Consider the following 19,247-nt stretch of genomic DNA (forward strand, 5'->3'; position numbering starts at 1 on the left):
AACTCCAAGATACAGTATTAGAGATTCTCCATCTAATGGTTTTGATAACATAGAAGGGTTTCCCAGTTATTCCTTGATCCTCTTAAAAGCCTCCTCACATTTTGGTGTCCATACGAAGTCTTTCCCTGCCAACTTAATTGCCTTAAAGAATTTCTTACATCTGTCGGACGATTTTGAAATGAATTAATTCAGCGCGGCGATCCTCCCAGTTAAGCTTTGCACTTGTTTCACATTGGTGGGTGATTTCATATTCAGCGGTGCCTTGATCTTTCTGGGGTTGGCTTCAATTCCCCTATAGTTGACGGTGAACCCAAGAAACTTGCCCGACTCCACGCCAAATACGTACTTTTATGGATTCAACTTCATGCGAAACCTCCTTAGAATGTTAAACATTTCCATCAAATGCTCGATATGGTCATTCGCCTCCTTGGATTTTACCAACATATCGTCCACATATACCTCCATGGTTCTCCCAATCTGGTTTTTGAACATCATGTTCACCAACCGCTGGTAGGTCGTGCCAGCGTTGATCAATCCAAATGACATCCTTATGTAGCAATATAACCCTCTATCAGTGATGAAGGATGTATGCTCCTGATCGAGGCCGTACATAGGGATTTGATTGTAACCAGAGTACGCATCCATAAAACTTAGCAAGCATGCCCTACCGTCGCGTGAACCAACTGATCAATGCGTGGGAGCGGAAAACTATCCTTTGGACAGGCTTTGTTGAGATCCGTGAAATCTACACACGTCCTCCACTTCCCGTTCAGCTTTTTCACAAGCATTGGATTTGCAAGCCACTCAGGGTAGAAGGATTCTTTGATTAACCCCACTTCCAACAGTCGGTCTACCTCTTCTTTTAATGCTATCGCCCTTTCCCCACTCACCGGGCGATGCTTTTTTCGTATGCCCGTGCAATTAGGGAAGATGTTCAACCGATGACACATTACCCATGGGTCAATTCCCACCATGTCTGAATGACTCCATGCAAAGACATCGAGATTTTTAATCAAAAAACGGGTAAGTCTTTCCCTCATTTCATCACTTGGCTGAGATCCCACCTTCAAAATCTTTCTTGGGTCATCCTCGTCGACCGGAACAGATACTGTGTCTTCGACCAGCCCCATTTTCTTGGCAGGCAAAGGGATCCTGGGATCCAGATCAAAATCAAAGTCTCGGGGGTCCTCGACCTCCATTCTTGCATCCGAGGGCGTGTCCCCTTGCGTGGGAGCATCTTCCTCAGGATAACGCATGGATTTGTGTAATGCAGGTGTGGAGGGCGTGTCCTCATTTTGAGGAGCATCAACCTCAATTCCCTTTTCATTCTTCAAGGGCGCGTCCTCCTTTTGAGGAGCATCCACCTTGAGGCTACTTTCAAGACTTTGTAAAATCTCACTTCTTCCTTCCAACTTTTCTCCGTTAACCTCCTTTTCCATGATCCCTTCTATATGGTTCTCCACAACTTCTTCCACACTACGGATCCTTGAAACATTCCCCAACGTCAAAATAGGGGTCTCAGTAGCATGAGTTTCTTCTTTCTCTGGTCCTTCTATAAAATAATGGGCATAAACCTCTCCACTTGGTTTTATTTGAATGTTCTCTGCATCCTCAAATGGAAGACCTTTTCCCTCGTATCTTCTCCTGTGAAATTCCTTAACAGCCTTGTGATAGCAGTCGCGGGACTCGTATTGTGACCCTCTCAGACTGCCCACTCCATTAGATGTTGGGAACTTTATCATCAAATGATGTATGGAGGTTATCACCCTGAACGCTCGCAACCAAGGTCTGCCCACCAACACATTGTGCGCGAAGTCCTGATCCAGCACTTTGAAGTCTATCATTTGAGTGACAGACAGAGCTCCTTCCCCAAGTGTAACAGGAAGCCTAATAAAACCCATGACTCTCACTGCTTCTCCAGTAAAGCTATAAACGCGTGCATCTTCAAATTACATGTCGCTATCCGGGAAACCCAATTTTTTGTATGAGTTGTAATACAGGATGTTAGCAGAGCTCCCATTGTCCAAGAAGACCCGATGCATGTTCATTGCCCCAATAAACATAGTTATCACCAGCGCATCGTTATGGGGATGATGCACCCATCTTGACTCTCTCTCCCTGAACGTAATATCAGTAGATTCGCCTTTGAATATTTTTGGAGGTCTATCTTCCAAAATATAAATGTTGATGAGAGGCGGGTGTCGTGCCTCTCTTGCATTTTTTTCCGATGGTCGATTGCTATCAACAATAAATGGATGTCCTCTAAAGATTGTAGGAATACTTTCAGCCCTTTGGAACTTAATCTCCGTTGTCTTTTCGACATCCTCCTCCTGTGTGGGATGCCTTTCATCTTTGCCCTTGTCATCGTTTCCTCTGCGTCGTTTCACCTTATCAATCCACTCACCCAGATATCCAGCCTTGATCAATTCTTCAACTTCATCTTTTAGGTGACGACACTCGTGGGTGTCGTGGCCGGTAGACTCATGGTAGTCACAATATTTTTTCTTGTCTCTACTTTGCCATGAGGTCAGATGGTCTGGTTTCTTGAAAATTCCTTTGCCCTTATTCATCTCAAAGACATGATCAATGGATGCTGCCAGCGGAGTGTAATTGGTTACCCTCTTTTCATAGTTTGACGGGGGACTCCATTCTCTCCGCGTGTTCACAGTGTTCACCCTATTAGAGCTTCGGGCATTCCGCCGGTAATCCGGACTCACAGATCTATCTCTCCTTTTAGCTCATCTCTTGGAGTTGTGAGTATTATCATTTTTCTTTGTTTCAGCAAGCGATTGTTCAATCGCTTTGAAGGATTCCGCCTGTGCAAGTACATCAGCTAACGACACAGGGTCCTTTCCTTGCAGGTGTTTCCAGAAATTTGTTCCCACGTGCAGACCAGCTATGAGAAGTATTTTCAGCGTCCATCAGTTGCGCCTCTCACCAGAGTGGACTCTGCATTGAACCTCTTGAAGTATGAGGTCAAGTTTTCCCCTTCCTTCTGTTTCACATTGGCCAGTGTGGTAACCGGTGGCGTATACTTTACCGCAGCCTGGAACTGAGTTAGAAACAAAGTTTTCATCTGCTTCCAAGAGGTGATCAGCCCTGGACCAAGATTTTGGAACCATTGTTGAGCACCTTCTCTAAAGGTGGCAGCTAGGAGACGACATCGCGCCAAGTCGGGTAACTGATATACATCCATCTCAATGTTGAAACGCCCCAAGAATTCCACGGGGTCGGAGTGTCCATGGAAACACAAGTCATTAGTTTTGTTCCTGTATTCTACGGGCAGTGGCACTTCCCTCGCAACAACAGAAAATGGGGAAGGGGCTTGCGCAGTTGCTGTCACCCTACCTCATTCAAGATGGTTGAGCAACCTCTTAAGATCGTTCACATTAAACGTCTCTACTCCAGGAATGGTTTGAACATTGAGTTGTTGGGGTTGCTCTGTAACTTGTTGTTATTCCCCTTGGTTACCCCCTGGTGTACCGGTGGATCTTGTCATCCCTCGCCCTGAGGCTACGGCTGTGGTATGTTTCCATCTTGATTTTGGACATTCCTTCGCGCACGACGTTTCTCCTGGCCGCGTCCCGGTATCTCATTGTTGTTCTGCAACCTTTCTTGAACTTGGATGTCGCCCCGGTCATGAGGACGCGTCCTGGATCCATTTCCTGTAGCATTGTCTAAAGTCGCTGGTACAATAATTGGTGCTTCATCGGTTGAGGGCGCGCCCTCTCATCTCCCATTGTATGGCACCCTTCCATACTGGTATCCCATCCTTCCTCGTCCATTCCTTTGGTAACCTTGACCCTAATTTCCAAACCTTTCTCACGGAGGGGCACGCTGGTGTTTGCGTTGCTGCTCCCTATCATCCCTTGGGTATGTAAGGGGAACACGCATTATATCACTGGGCCTCGTTACTCCAGCGTTTCCTTCCTTTTACCATTCTACCAGCAGCATTCTCAAATCGTCGTCATCCAACCTTATGTCAAGCCTCTTCTTTAAGGTTGAAAAATCTCTTCTTTCCTCATCTTGATTCTGAACATTTTCTGCATGACGACCCTCGTCCATCATACGCCCAGACCTATGTGGGTGTGGTACAACCTGGTTACTGAGACGAGGCCTTTCTCTACCGTCAGTATCCTCGTTGACAAGCTCCACAATAGTTTCTACATCATCAGAATATTCCAAGCACCGCAGAGTGATTCGCGGGTTTTCTCCGCTGGCCTGGGCATCTCCTTCAACTACGGGTGCCTTCCCCACGGCATGGCCGTGATGGGGAAAATGACGACCCCTCCTCGTCTTGCGACGCTTCACCATATTCAGCCTTGAGTGAAAACTGTTAAGAGTATCCCCCATGCGGTACAACTGCTCCAAGATATCAGCGTTGCTGATGAGAACTGGAGGTGTTCCTCCCATCTGCCACGTTTCTGGGCACATAGGGTTCATGGCGAGTGTAGCCTCCCTCGCCCTCTCCCTCTGATATGCTATCACTTCCATCATAAGAACTTCCATCATGATTATAAGACATATTTTCCTCCCAAGACAACGATCTTAATCAGCAGCCCCTCCTTCTAGCGCCAATTTGTTGACGGGGGAATCTGGTAACAACAAAGTCTGAGGTTTCTTTTCGGAATTAAGATCTATAACGGTGGTTCTTCACCAAAAAATCAAGCAGTGTGTGGTGGTTTGTGGTTATTTTAGGCTGAGATTGATCAGAGTAAGTGGTGGCTCTCTTATCAGATCTCCACTTCTTACCCCTCTCAATGTGCCTACGTACCCTTTATTTAGGGATCAAGCCTGACGTAGTTCTTGGGGAACAAGAAATCTAATGGGCATAGACTTCTTATTCCTAGGCCCGGTAAAAGCCCATCCAAAATCCATCTTCCGCTAGCTTTAGGAATGTCCAACTATGAGGCCCAACCGCGAAGGCCCAAGGCTCGTCCATAATCAGGACTCCACGGATAATGCATCTCTCTTCGCAAGGATAACACTCTACTATAACTATCTCCCTTGATTTACGGACGCAGGTATAGCCGCGGTTCACACCAAATGCCGGAAGCATCCCTGTCCCCCGAATGAGGATAACCACCAGATAGCAGGACAGGTTATCCCAAGCTCTTGGGTGCAAAGTGCAGGATGACTCCAAAGTTCTCCAGCGAGGACACTCGTTGAGTATAAGAACATAGTTCCCAAAGAACACACCAATGTTCACCCCACATCCCCAACGAGGACACCCGTTGAATACAGGAGGAGGACTTCAATCATCAGGCATACTCCTGGAGGCCTTAAAGCTTTTCAGGGACATCCCCCTCCTTGACCATCTCAAGGAGGGAATTCTTCAAAGAGTACCTGCATCAAATACATTAGTAGAAATAATTATCCATTGCTCTTTCCCATGCATGCCTTGTCCTAATCTCAACCTTGAAAATGTGTTTGCCAAATATAGGACGCGTCCTATAATAATGGGCACATCCTGACTTTCATGAAGACCCATTTTTCTCCAGCAACCACCTCTTAGAACATTCCACAGAGAGAGGACGCATCCTCAACCTCTAGGCGCGTGTTCCAACCTTTATTGCTAAAAGTCCACAATTGCCAAATACCTCCACCATGGCGGACGCGTCCAAAGTGCCTGAGCGCGTTCTAAGATGACCATGTGCTTCCAAGCTTTCCTATCATAAGACCATCCTCCATAACACAGCCCCTCAAAGTTGGGCGCGCTCTGAATGCCTTGACGCGTCCTAAGCTCCTACAATGCAATGTCGAGTTTTGACTGTAACTATTCCGCGTTTGACCTGAGTTATCCTAATACCAAAATTTGGGCATAACAGTCTCATCTCCTATAGAGCAAACCGGACATGTTTTGTTAACTTGAATATGTTTCTCTCGGAGTTGCATCATCATAGGAAGGCAATTATTCAAATCTCTCCATACCAGATTAATAGCTTTGGGATGAGATTTTATTTTCCAGAGCTTACTCCATAATTTACCACTATCACCGGTGTGCCAGTGTTATTTCATTGACTGTAAGATATTATTTGCACTTCTAACAGAATACTCACACGTACTCTCTTTACTCCAGAAAACCACATCTCTATTAATATTTGTTTCCAGCTGCATGTTAAGAATGCAGTTTTGATCTCTCTCATTCAACATATCCCTTATAACGCCCACGTCCCATTCCCTACAATCCATGAGTAATAGGGAGCTTACTTTATGATTATTTGACCCTGGTTTTCAGTTTCAATGTATGGATTAACCCGGTCGTTTAACCATGGTTGTCCCTTGATATTGGTACTCTCCTCTGAAGTCACTGTCCATCTAATACCAGCCATGATCTGATATCTACTTTCCTAAATACTACACCATGAAACTTGGATTATGACCTAATTTAGCATCAAAGAAACTAGCATCAGGAAAATACTGAGCTCTATACATCTTTGTTGCCAAATTATCATGCACACTAAATAGTCTCCAGGATTGTTTACCTAACAATACCATATTAAAATCACGAAAATTCCTTAACCCAATTCCCCTTACCAATTTATGTTTGCAAAGGCGATCACTAAACTCCGTTTAACATCTCTACTTATTTTTTGAGGTAATAGAAACACACTCGTAACAAACGTTGGAAGCGATTGAACCACATATTTTATTAATACCTCTATACTCGATTTTGTAATTTTTTTTATCTTTTCAACTTCTAATTCTATTAATCATTTTCTCCTTCAATAAACCCATGAGCACTGACTTGTTTTTCCCAATATGTTTGGTAACCCCAAGTACTTTTCCGATCATCAGCCTCTAGCATGGACAATGTATGACACGCATTCTACATGTTGTGCTGAATAACATTACAACCAAAGAAAATTGAAGATTTACATAACTATCATCATTCGTGTTTTCTTTATAGTTCACATAACTATCATCTACAAATAGCATATGTGATATGATTGGTGTTTACGACATATTCTGATCCCATGTATCCATAATTTTTATTCACACTTTCTAATCAGAGATGAAAGCCCTTCCGCATAAATTATGAATATGTAAGGCGATAGTGGATCACCTTGATGGATTCCCTGGGTGGGACCTATATGACCCATCTCCTTATCATCATGGATGATATAATAAGATACTATGCTTACACATTGCAGGACCAAATGAACCCACCAATTGCTAAATTCCATTTTCAACAAAATGTTCCTAAGAAAGTCCCATTAAAAATGGTCATACGCCTTACGCATATCAAGATTTAGGGCCATGAAATCGTCCTTCCCCACTCTCTTTTTCTTCAAATACTGCATGATTTCATAAGATACCATAATATTTTCCAAGAATAAATGTCCCAGGATGAAAACGCGTTGAATATCCGACACAATATTATTCAATAAATCTTTGATTCAGTTGGCCAAAACTTTTGTAATTACTTTCATAACCACACTACACAAAGAAATCGGTTGAAGCTCTCCCACATTAGTCAATTTTTTCTTTTTAGGTATAAGGACAATATTTGTTTTATTTAATTCAGAATCAATTTCCCCTTTCTGGAGGAACTTGTCCACCAAACTAATTACATCATTTCCCAAGACTGCCCAATATTTTTGGTAAAACGCTGGAGTTGTCCCATCTGGTCCGGGGGATTTATTTGAATGCATACTAAACAAGGTATTTTTCACTTCCTCGTTCGACACTAGTTTTAATAGTTCATTATTCTGATGATCAGAGATAGATTTAGTGGCATAGTCAATTACCTTGTCTTTATCCGTATGGTTTTAGTTGAATAGCTTGTTCAAAAGAGTTGAGATAATATCAGATAAACCATTCTCCCAATCAAACTAGGTGCCTTCCTCATTCTTTAAATGACTTGTTTAATTAAAACGTCTTCAAACTGTAGCAGATGCATAAAAATCGTTTGTATTCTTATCTCCTGAGTTAAGCCACAACTGCTTTGAACGTTACCTCCAGAAGATTTCCCGCTGATCAAGGATCAATAATAGCTTTTGTTTAATTTTCTAAATCTCTCCATGGATTGTGCATCATATTTGCACCTCGGCTGTTTAAGCTTCTCTTTACATTCCTTTATACGTTTAGTGAAACTCCCAGTAACCTCCTTCCCCCCAACTTCCAACTTTTCCCCGCATTGCCTAATTTACACATTATGACAACTTCGATATTACTTTCCCAAACATCTTTCATAACATGATAACAAAATATTTTAGAAATCCATGCATTTTTAAATTCGAAATCGTCTCCTCCCTCTGCTCCTTGTTTCCTCAAGTCTAAAAATAAAAAACTATGATCTGATGGATAACCATCTATATTATAAAGTTTAGCATTAGGAAACAATGTCAACCAGCTATTATTTGTTAACACTCTATCAAGACGAACTTCCATCCACTCATAAATACCTCTCCATCTTTCTCATGTATGCCCTAGCAGCTCCATATCAACTAACATCATATTTTGGAGGGTGTCATTTAACCCATCTACAAGCCACCGAGGATAATTAGCTCCCCTATTTTTATCTGTATGTGCCACAATATTATTTATATCACCTACTACAGCAAGTAGAAAAGTTGAATCCCTTGCTAGGTTTCTTAAGAGATCCCATATCTTTTTACTTTTAGACCTGTTAGGTTCTTCATATTGCCCTATAATTCATCAAGGACTCATGTTACCCACATAGGTTTCAACATTAATATAATTTACCGAGAAACTTAATAAAATTTGCTTGTTCAGCCTCTCGCCATAATAGAGCTAAGCCTCCACTTCTCCCTTACGGTTCCACTCTTATCAAGCCTTCAAATCTTAACTTAGTCTGAATCCAATCCATCTTTTCTCTGGAACTTATATTCTCACACAAAAATATAAATTTAGTTCCAAACTAATCACATCTGATAGGAATTGAACTTTCTCGGGCAGCCCAACACCCTCGTAGTTGCAAATGAATGTGTTCACAATCACGTCTGAAAGTTATTTTGATTCTTTACATTTGTATCTTGTGAGTCCATTACAGTATCAACTTCTTGGGCTATTACATCTGTTGACCCACTAGTGATGGGATGTTCAGTACTACGTCATTTTGGGTCCAAAACAAATAATTAAGAATTATCCATGCTATCAATTAGCCCGTGATTTTGGCTAATTTGATTCCCTGTTATTTAAATTTGCATAGACTTATCTTTACTCAACTTCTTTCCGTGATCCTCTCCATCTGCATTTACACAAGGTTTCCTACTTTCTTGGCCAACATTCCCTGAATTATTGTTGGTATATTCAACCCTCCCCCAAATCATATTACTCACCTTTCCTTTCCCGGACCACCTTCAGCCACCATACTAGTTGTCTGACTTATGCCTCCTGGATGTAACCACTTCGATCTTATCGTATGTGATTTTCGTCTTGCGTTAGCTTTTATCCATGGTCCATACTATTTTTCTTGACTCTCCATTGGAGAAACAAACAACTTCAATTTTTCCCCATGCGCTACCATGTTATAGATAAAACAAAAGTTGGCTATGCATTCGTACTTAACGTTTACCCAGCACCAATTAACTGCAGTTTTTCCGAATTTCATTCTTCTTTTTAATGGGATATCCAACGATATTGAGACTCGAACACGTAAATACTCCTCTATACACCTACCAAATTTTTAACACCCGACTAAATGAATGAACCGATATAATTACCAATGTCCTTAAAAATCTTTTGCAACATAAACCTCGTATTTATTCCATGCAATTGGATCCAGTTATCCAGTTTATTGATAGCTATGGTTCGAGGATTATCTCCCTCCTCGAGCCTCTCAAACACCAAGTGAAATATCCCAAACGTCCATGAGCTCCCCTAGATCACCAGTTTAATGTCTATCTCATGGTAGTAATTGAACAAAAATATGTTTATATCCAATTATTTGACGTACATTCCCCTTCTAGATCTCTATAGTGAGGTATTTTGTGCTTCACTGCTTGAAAATCTATAATCGACTTTGTCATAAATCTTCCTACCAAGCACCACCTTATGTCCATTTCACTTAGATCCTCTATGATTTCATCATAAACCTAGCCACTATGCTCTTCATCATAGATGCTTATCATTGCGAAGCTTTTCTCTATCTCTGAATTGCCTTACTATGACTATCCATTGGAAAATGAACGAAAAGAAATAGAAACCACAACCTTTGAATAGAGGGACACTCTGAACACTCTCACCATGTCATACGATAGGATGCATCATAGTGTAGTGCAGATTTTTTACACGGGATCATGGCTATCCGCTTTTGATTGGTTCATGGTACAATAGGTGTCAACCAACCAAACTTACCAAATATACCCCATTTTACATATAATAGTATATTATGCGTTTATACAATTTAAAATTTGAATTTATTTAAGATCATATATTAAATAACAAAATAATTCATAAAACCACGTTTAAATAATAAAATTATTAGTTATGGTGTTTTATTGCACATTAAATACCGAGGCACTGACGAAGACATGAATTTTTAAATACGGGTAACTCGATCGGAGTGAAAGGGACAATTCGGCCCCGGTTACCATAGGAGAAGAGCCCTATGTGGCCACCCAGATCGCTATGTTCACGGTTGTAGATCAGCCTTGTGCCAACAATGTTATAGTGGGTAGACCCCTTGTGAGGGAAATGAGGATGGTGACCTCGATCCATCACATGACGGTAAAATTCACAACCCCCGCTGGGGTAGGCTTCTTGAAGAGCTGTCAATATGAATCGAGGGTCTGCTACAACCAGGCACTCAGGGTGGCCGAGTCAGAAAATGCATCAAAGGAGATGGTCCAACCGGGTGAAGACGATGTTCTCATGAAAGAGGCAGAGGGCAGGAAGAGAGAACGCCCTGAGGGACACGAGACTTGTAACCTAATTTCAATCGAGGAGTTGCACGAGAAATATTTCGAGCACATGGGGATTCAGGTGGAACCACGCACAGGGGCCTTGCTGATGGAAGCCTCTCAGCCCATCATGTTGATACAAGAAGGGATTGTGGAAGAGGCAAATGATGAAGAAGAGAGCCCAGAACAAATCACTGCAAGACTCAGGAAAGGGGAATGGGCACACGAAGAAATGACAACAACTAAGGATCTGCCCAACGGAATCACTCGCATTGTCACTACGACCTCTGAATGCTTGATAAATCTGGCCCGAGCTCACCGGCCTGAGCTCGATGATACAGAAGGCTTAACAATCACGGAAGTGAGAGAATCTAATGAGGCTCGAGCAGACTTAGACCCGAGAATTCCCCCAATGGTTGAGAGGGATGGGGCCGCAGAGGACACAATCCCGATCTTGGTAGACCCAAATGATCCCTCCAAGGTACTTAGAATAAGCTATAACTTAAGTCCTGACTTGAGGGAGGATCTAGCCTGCTTCCTGAGGAGAAATTTAGATGTCTTTGCATGGTCACACTCTGATATGATAGGGATTGACCCGAATGTCATGTGCCACCGGCTTAACTTAGACCCGAAAAAGAAGGGGGTCAGACAGAAGAGACGACCGATTAGTGGAGAGAGGGCAGAGGCCCTCAGAGAAGAAGTAGATAGACTAATGGAGGCAGGGCTTGTAAGGAAAGCCATCTACACCATGTGGCTGGCCAACCCCGTGCTTGTCAAGAAGCCCAATGGCAAATGGAGGACATGTGTGGACTTCACTGACCAGAACAAAGCTTGCCTGAAGGATAGTTTTCCTCTACCCCGAATCGACCAGCTGGTTGACTCTATAGCTGGGCACGCACTACTTAGCTTTATGGATGCTTATTAGGGATATAACCAAATCCCAATGCATGGGCCAGATCAGGAGCACACCTCCTTCATCACTGATCGAGGCCTCTATTGTTATATCGGGATGCCTTTCGGGCTCCTTAATGCGGGGGCAACCTATCAAAGGCTGGTGAACAAGATGTTCAAAGATCAGTTGGGGAAGATTATGGAGGCCTATGTAGATGACATGCTTTTGAAGTCAAAAGATGCAAAGGATCATGCCCGCCACCTATCGGACATGTTCCAGATCCTAAGGGAGTACAGGATGAAGCTCAACCCACAGAAATGTGTGTTCGGGGTCGAGTCAGGGAAGTTTTTGGGATTTATTGTCAACCATAAGGGCATTGAGGCCAACCCCTCCAAGATACGAGCCCTACTCGAAATGACATCCCCCGACGGGTGAAGGACGTCCAAAGCTTAACGAGGCGAGTGGCTGCCTTAAACCGCTTCGTCTTAAAGTCCTCTGACAAATACCAGAAGTTCTTCAAAGTGATTAAAGGAGTGGGGAGGAATTTTGAGTGGACAGAAAAGTGTGAAGAAGCCTTTCAGAACATAAAGAAGCATCTCAGCAGCCCTCCAATGCTGTCCAACCCAAAGGAAGGAGAGACTTTGGTCCTATACTTGGCCGTCTCTGACTTTACAGTAAGTGCAGTATTGGTTCGAGAGGAGGACGGTATCCAGCATCAGGTATATTATGTAAGTAAAAGGCTAGCCGACGCCGAGACTCGGTACACAAGCCTCGAGAAGTTAGCATACGCTCTGATCCTGGCCTCCCGAAAGCTTAGGCCCTATTTTCAGGCGCACAGGGTAGAAGTGTGAACCTCCTACCCCCTCAGGCAAGTAATGCACAAACCGGAGTCTTCTGGTCGAATGCTGAAGTGGACGGTTGAGCTCGGCCAATTCGAGGTGGATTATAAGCCAAGGACCGCAATCAAAGGCCAAGCCCTGGCCAATTTTGTGCTAGAATTTCCTCCACATCAAAAAGTGGAGCCGGGAGCCCTTGTTATCATGCCTAGCACAGAAGAAGTCGGGCTGGAAAACCAAAATAGTGCCCTATGGTGGAGCCTATTTAAAGATGTAGCCTCTAATGGGGATAGTACAGGGGCTGGAATTGATTTAATCAACTAGGAGGCGCACAAGATCAGACGCGCGACCCATTTGGCCTTTCATGTAACCAACAATGATGCTGAATATGAGGCCCTGATCAACGGTCTCAAGCTAGCTTTGGAAATGAAGGTGGAGAATTTGAATGTGTTTAGTGACTCCATGATTGTGGTATATAAGATAAACGGGGGGTATCAAGCTAAGGGGTCGATAACGGAGCTCTACATGTAGTGTGCGCAGAGCATAATCGCAAGGTTCAACGAGGTGAGGCTGGAACTAATCCCGCGCGGGCAGAATGAAGGCGTGGATGAGCTAGCTAAACTCGGATCATGCCGCGAGGCCACTCTGCTAGGGGTCATGCCCCTTGACATACAGAGGCAACCTAGTGTGCCCGAGCACGAGGTGGGCAGCCTCAATGATGACCTCGGCCCCACGTAGATGACACCTATCTTAGCCTACATAAAAGAAGGTTCACTCCCAGATGAAAAGAATGAGGCAAGGAGGATAAGATACAAGGCAGCCCGCTATGTGATATACGATGGGGTCCTATACAGAAGAGGGTTCTGTGTGCCCCTCCTCAAGTGTATAGATGGGGATGAATGCAATTATATCATAAGGGAAGTACACGAGGGCATTTGTGGCAATCACTCAGGGGGTAACTCTCTAGCTCAGAAAATCCTCCGTCAAGGTTACTATTGGCCAACAATGAAAAAAGATACCTTTAAATTCTCCCGAGCCTGTGATAAGTGCCAACGATATGCCAATTATTATAACAGCCCCGTGGCTCCCCTCATATCCCTCATGAGCCCTGGCCCTTCGCTATGTGGGGAATTGATCTAATTGGATAACTCCCGAAGGCCAAGGGAGGTGTCAAGTATGCCGTTGTCGCGGTGGATTACTTCACTAATTGGGTAGAAGCCGAGCCTCTAGCCACTATCACGGTAAAAAAGCTAAGGAATTTGTGCACAGGACTATTGTGTGTCGCTATGGCATCACTTACAAGTTGATATATGACAACGGGAAACAGTTCGATAGCAAGGAAATGTGAGAATTTTGTGAGAAACTAGGGATTCAAAAGAGTTTTAGTGCAGTTTGTCACCCCCAAAGCAACGGGCAGACGGAGGCTGTTAATAAAATCATTAAGCACGCCTTGAAGGCAAAGCTTGAAGAAAAGAAAGGGACACGGCCGGAGGAACTCGTCCAGGTCCTGTGGTCTTACAACACGACTCCCCGAACTAGAACTGGAGAGACCCATTTTTCTGTGGTATATGGGTGTGAAGCTATGATGCCCGTTGAGGTAGGTAGGGGTAGGATCTTTTCGTAGGGACAACTATGACTCAGAGTCAAATGAGGTCAACCATTGACTCTATTTGGATATGATTGATGAAACTCGGGAAGATGCTCAGATTAGGATAGCAGCATATCAACAGAGGACGGCTAGGCACTACAACAGTAAGGTTCAAGCCCGGACTTTTAAGTTGGGAGATTTGGTTCTGCGTCGGGTCATGCCAAATACCAAGGTTGTGAGCCACGGAGTCTTTGGGGCAAATTGGGGAAGACCCCTACAAGATAAAATCAGTGCTCTAGGAGGGAACTTACCACCTCAATGATATACAAGACAAGTTGATCCTGAGAGCCTAGAACGCGGAACACCTCCGCAAGTATTATTAGTAATATTATTCTTCTCAGACTTAGTATTATCTTATAATATTCCTCAGTCTCGGGGGTAGTGCCATATAGGTGCCTCCCTGAGATCACAAGCATGTACTCCGTTCACTTTCCATTATCTATGAATAAACGATTGATATCTATTTATTCCCTTGATATTCTAACTCCTGTTAATAGATTAAAATACCCAGCAAGGGAGCCCATCCTTGGGAGCCCATGCAAGGACAAAATACCTATTTTATTAACATGTTAAAATCATAAGTAAAACCGGGGCCCGACCCGCTTCACAACAAAACTATGGAACGAGCTGGGCTCCGGGCCCCTTTGAAAAGTAATGAGCACAAAGAGAATTGAAGATGAAGATAAAACTATGAAAATAGTGAGAGCCGCCCAAAAACCCCTTAACTAACTTAAAAGTTAGAGACGACCCCGGCCCTCTAACATAGCCATGGTAGCATGATGCGAGGAGAAGATACAGGAACAAGATGCGAGCCCTTAGGCCTGACCCGCTAATGTAGACACACCTACAACACTTATGAATTAGCAATGATGCGAACCCGCTCTACTTAAATTATCATTGATTTTTACTTAATAGAACATGAATGCGAGCTTATTAGCTCGGCTCGCTGTGAAGGTGTAATACCCGTCATACGCGGCCAGCGCTTTGATAGTTTTTGATTAGTAGGGGCATGGTAAGTTTACACAAAATAAAGAAAACCAGGTAACAAAAAGATAAATACGGGCATAAAGGACTTGGAATTTTATACAAACAAGAGATTAATAGGTTATGCCTCAAGGCAGAATATTTCAAATACAAATGCGAGGCGAGAAGGGTGCCCGCTTACCAAGTCAAAAGTCTAGTTCTAAAATAAAATTAATCTAAGTCTTATCAGCCTCAACCTCCTTACTAGCTTGATCAGCCGTGAGTTGGGCCTGCTCAGCTGCACCGGGCCTCTTCTGCAATCTGAGCGTCCCTTTCCATCTCTAACTTTAGCTTTTCAGCGTGCCTAGCTGTGCCCTCGCCTAGAGCCACCCAATCAAAGTCAGGAACCTTACTGATAAAGATCTTCATGAAGTTCCTGGCCCCTAGGTTCCTGGCATCGGCGAGGGCGGCCTCACGGCCCGAGGTCAAGGCAGAAAATGACCCCTCCAGCTCGAGCACCCTCTCCTCGAGGCTATCCTTCACCTTCTTCCACGCTTCCGCCGCCATCTTAGTCTACCGCAACCTAGTGTTTTTGATGTTACCATAGCCTTCGTAACAGGTTACTATAGCTTCAAAGTGTTACATACGGTAACATGTGGAAACTTATGTTACAATAGGGTGTTAATAGATAAAAAAAGTAATATTTCACAAACAAATAAATTTATACAATTATTTGACTTCAAAATTAATCAATTTTGATAACATAATTAAACAATAATTTTAATATTAGCTAAGATTGATAAAATAAATTATTTTTGTTAAATTTCGTATATTGTACTAATTAGTAACTGATATTTTTTTATTATTAAAAAATTTGAATACTATTTAAACTTAAAAGTTTAATAAAAAAATTAGCAATGTTGGCTCTCTTTGGGCTCTCGATTAGGCGGACTAAAGTAGGCTCAAAACTTTTGGAGAAGCGGTAGTTTTTTGGACCGACCTGGGTAAAATTTTCGAAAAGTGAAAATTTAAAAATTTTGATATAAAATTTTTAAAAATAATAAAAAATTAAAATATTATAATTCTCTTTCATTCTGATATGAGCATTGTTGTACACATTTTTAAAAATAAAATTTATTATTTACTACAATTATAAATTATAAATTGTATACTTTTTCTGGAGACTTAAAATTTTTAAAAGCGGGCAAAATTTGTAAAAAATTTCAAACGGAGCTCCCTTTTTTTGGATGAAAGCCGCTCATCCCACTTTTTATCTCGTCATTACACTCTCTTCCTCTTCTCCCTACTCTTCCTAAAATTCTCTCTCTCTCAACCCTCTCTCATACATAACCTCTCTATAAATCTCTTCATCTAAAGTAAATTTTCTTCTTCAAATTAGGATTTTTTTCAGTATAGTTTGGCAAGGGCTCTTCCAATTAGGGGTTTCTTGTTTTCAGTTCATATGACTCGATTTCTTCGCTTAAACTTCAGGTAATTCATGTTTCTCTTTGATTTTAGGGCTTCTTTAATTTGGATTTTAAATTTTGAGTTTTATTTGGAGTTTCATAAGTTTTAATCTAGTAAGACCTGGATATTTACATTTTGTATTGTGTTGTATTTCAGAGAGTGTAGTTATTGAAATCTCGAAACGGGAGTGAGTATCTGTTCCACAACTTCAGTGTATTATATTACGGCTGAGCAGTGCACTTTTATTTGTAAATGGTGATTTTGTCATATTATTCACATTGCTTCCAGGTTACCTTGCTTTCTTTGACACATTTTCATTGTATTTGCTGAATTGGGTATTCATCAGCGGAGGTCAGAGTTTTATTTGATAACTTTACTTTGATTCATTATGCCTATTTTGCTTGAATTCGTATGTGTTTTCATTGTTTGATACATGAATTGATTCATTAGAGGTTACATTTAATTAATTGGGGGGTAGTATATATGGGTATGCCCATTAAGTGTTTTCATTCTGGAGGGGAAGTGGATACTAAGTATTGAATGTAAGTGCAATTTATAAATTAAGTTCTCATAAAATATTCAATTAATGTATGGACTAGTGTCTTTTCAATAAATTAAGTTTCAGACCCTCACTCTGCTGCCACTATCCTAAATGATAGTTCTTTTCAATGTTAATCTCTTATTGTTTACCTAGGTTGGTTCTGCTCTAAAGAAGCTATTTGATGATGGGGTGATGAAGCGTGCCGATTTATGGATCACTTCTAAACTATGGTTTGTTCCCACACTTTGTGTTTCTGATCATCTTGTGAATTCCACAGTATAAATGAAGTTGTGTGCCTTTTCTGATATTTTAAGAATATTCAAAGTTCATACATTAAATATAGAGTTCAATGATTTTTATAGGTGTTCTGATCATGCATCAGAAGATGTTTCAGTGGCATTGGATAAGTCTTTGCAAAACTTGTAGCTTGATTTTCTATATTTCTATTTGGTTAGTTTATCAGTAACTTTCTTGCATTAGTTCATTACCAGAAGTCAACAACATTGATTTTTAGCTGGTGAAAGTTATATCACCGTCCTTAATGCTACAAAAAAATTTAAAATTTACATTATAAACTGCAAACACTTTTGATTTTTGTTTTAAAGATCCACTGGCCTGTTAGCATGAAGAATGGATCAGTTGGTTTTGCACCTGAGAACCTCTGTCCACCTAATGTACCCAATACATGGAAAGCTATCGATGTCAGCAATTTTACTAGCAAAAAACTGGAGAATTTACTTCGGGTTGCACGCGTTTCTCCAGCTGTTAACCAAGTTGAGATTTATCCAGGATGGCAACAGACCAAGCTCCGCTCTTTCTGCTAATCAAAAGGAATTCACCTTATAAGCTCTGTCATTTAGGCTTTAGCCATATGGTGGGAAACTGGGAACTCTTATAAGCTCTGTCATTTAGGCTTTAGCCATATGAATTAATTTTCTAGTTCATTGATAGTTATCAGACGTTGTCTTAACGTATATGTCTTTTGCAGGGATATTCACCACTGGGTTCCTCAGGTAGCTCGTTTGTCAAAATTCAACACCAGGAATTGCCATCTCAATGCTATACGTGCCAAGTACCAACAAGACATTGTAAGAGATCTCTAGTGTATAAACATTAGATTCAAATCTTTGATGGTCATTATGCACTGTTTCACTTTTCTGCAGCTTGATTCTTTAATTTATTTTTGCATAGCAGTTTAAATCAGTGGCAAGTTTGTCTTCTCCGGAACTGATAGAGACCCTATTCTAATAATTCCCTGGGGTGCTAACAGATGCAACTAATCTTATCCTACCACGCATAATGATGTCTATGGATATCCGAAGTCAAGATATTGTTTTTGGACTTTCTGTAAGTCAGGAAGGACGTGGAATTGCTTGGAGTTGGATGAAGGTAACCTCACTAACAGCCATTATACAAGTAGAAATCCATAATTTATGTAAATATTATTATGATTGACAATAGAAAGAAAATATACGAAAGGAAATAATCTGGCAACATCTTAAGGAGCTTACTGAAGAACTGATTGTGTTAATGCAGCACTTTGTTTTGTAGTTAGTTGTGCCGAGTTTATAGGGAAGAATGGCCACCATAAAATTACTGTTTCGGATTTTTATATATAGTCTAAAAAAATTGTTTGTAGTTAGTAGTTAGTTGTGCTTTATGATTATATAATAAATTGACATTTCACAGTCTCACAAGTGTTGTTCCCTTGATATATCATGCAAATAATTTTGTCCAAAAAATTGATGTTCCAGGACTAGATACAACTAAAAGATCAATTCATATAAATTAACATTGAGCCCAGTCTGCACCCTTGTATATTCCATTGATTGGACCAGTTTAAATATTTTAATGACGACCCTTTTTGGTCTTATTAGCCAAACAGTCAAACACCATAAGTCCTGATTGACTGCCAACCTGGTATATGTTACTCCATTTAATTCTGATTCCCTAAATTTCTTAGAGGATGGATCATGGTTAAAGTACATCTTTTCTTTACCACTCTATCTTTGGGGGTGCCACTCGTATTAGG

At 41.6% G+C, this 19,247-nt stretch overlaps 2 protein-coding genes across 2 annotated transcripts; one reads left to right on the forward strand and one right to left on the reverse strand.

Moving 5' to 3' along the window:
* Positions 1 to 1,949: 1,949 nt before the first annotated feature.
* LOC141718479 (uncharacterized) lies at positions 1,950 to 2,570 on the reverse strand. The gene has a single exon (XM_074520864.1). The coding sequence runs from the start codon at positions 2,568 to 2,570 to the stop codon at positions 1,950 to 1,952; it is 621 nt and encodes a 206-aa protein (XP_074376965.1).
* Positions 2,571 to 16,124: 13,554 nt separating this feature from the next.
* On the forward strand, positions 16,125 to 18,318 carry LOC141718481 (aldo-keto reductase family 4 member C10-like). The gene is made up of 5 exons (XM_074520866.1): positions 16,125 to 16,189; positions 16,665 to 16,698; positions 17,369 to 17,491; positions 17,821 to 18,008; positions 18,204 to 18,318. Exons 1-5 carry the CDS (start codon positions 16,125 to 16,127, stop codon positions 18,316 to 18,318), a joined length of 525 nt encoding a protein of 174 aa, XP_074376967.1.
* Positions 18,319 to 19,247: the final 929 nt, after the last annotated feature.

The sequence above is a fragment of the Apium graveolens genome, chromosome 4 (assembly GCF_009905375.1).
Source record: "Apium graveolens cultivar Ventura chromosome 4, ASM990537v1, whole genome shotgun sequence".
NCBI classification, from domain to species: Eukaryota; Viridiplantae; Streptophyta; class Magnoliopsida; order Apiales; family Apiaceae; genus Apium; species Apium graveolens.

Bases quoted from the DNA above. Each gene is read 5' to 3' on its own strand.
- LOC141718481 (XM_074520866.1), top strand. From the start codon at position 16,125: ATGTTGGCTCTCTTTGGGCTCTCGATTAGGCGGACTAAAGTAGGCTCA. The intron at 17,492-17,820 runs GTATAAATGAAG...TTTGTTTTAAAG, and splicing joins ATCATCTTGTGAATTCCACA to ATCCACTGGCCTGTTAGCAT. The intron at 18,009-18,203 runs GCAACAGACCAA...TGTCTTTTGCAG, and splicing joins GTTGAGATTTATCCAGGATG to GGATATTCACCACTGGGTTC.
- LOC141718479 (XM_074520864.1), bottom strand. From the start codon at position 2,570: ATGAATAAGGGCAAAGGAATTTTCAAGAAACCAGACCATCTGACCTCA.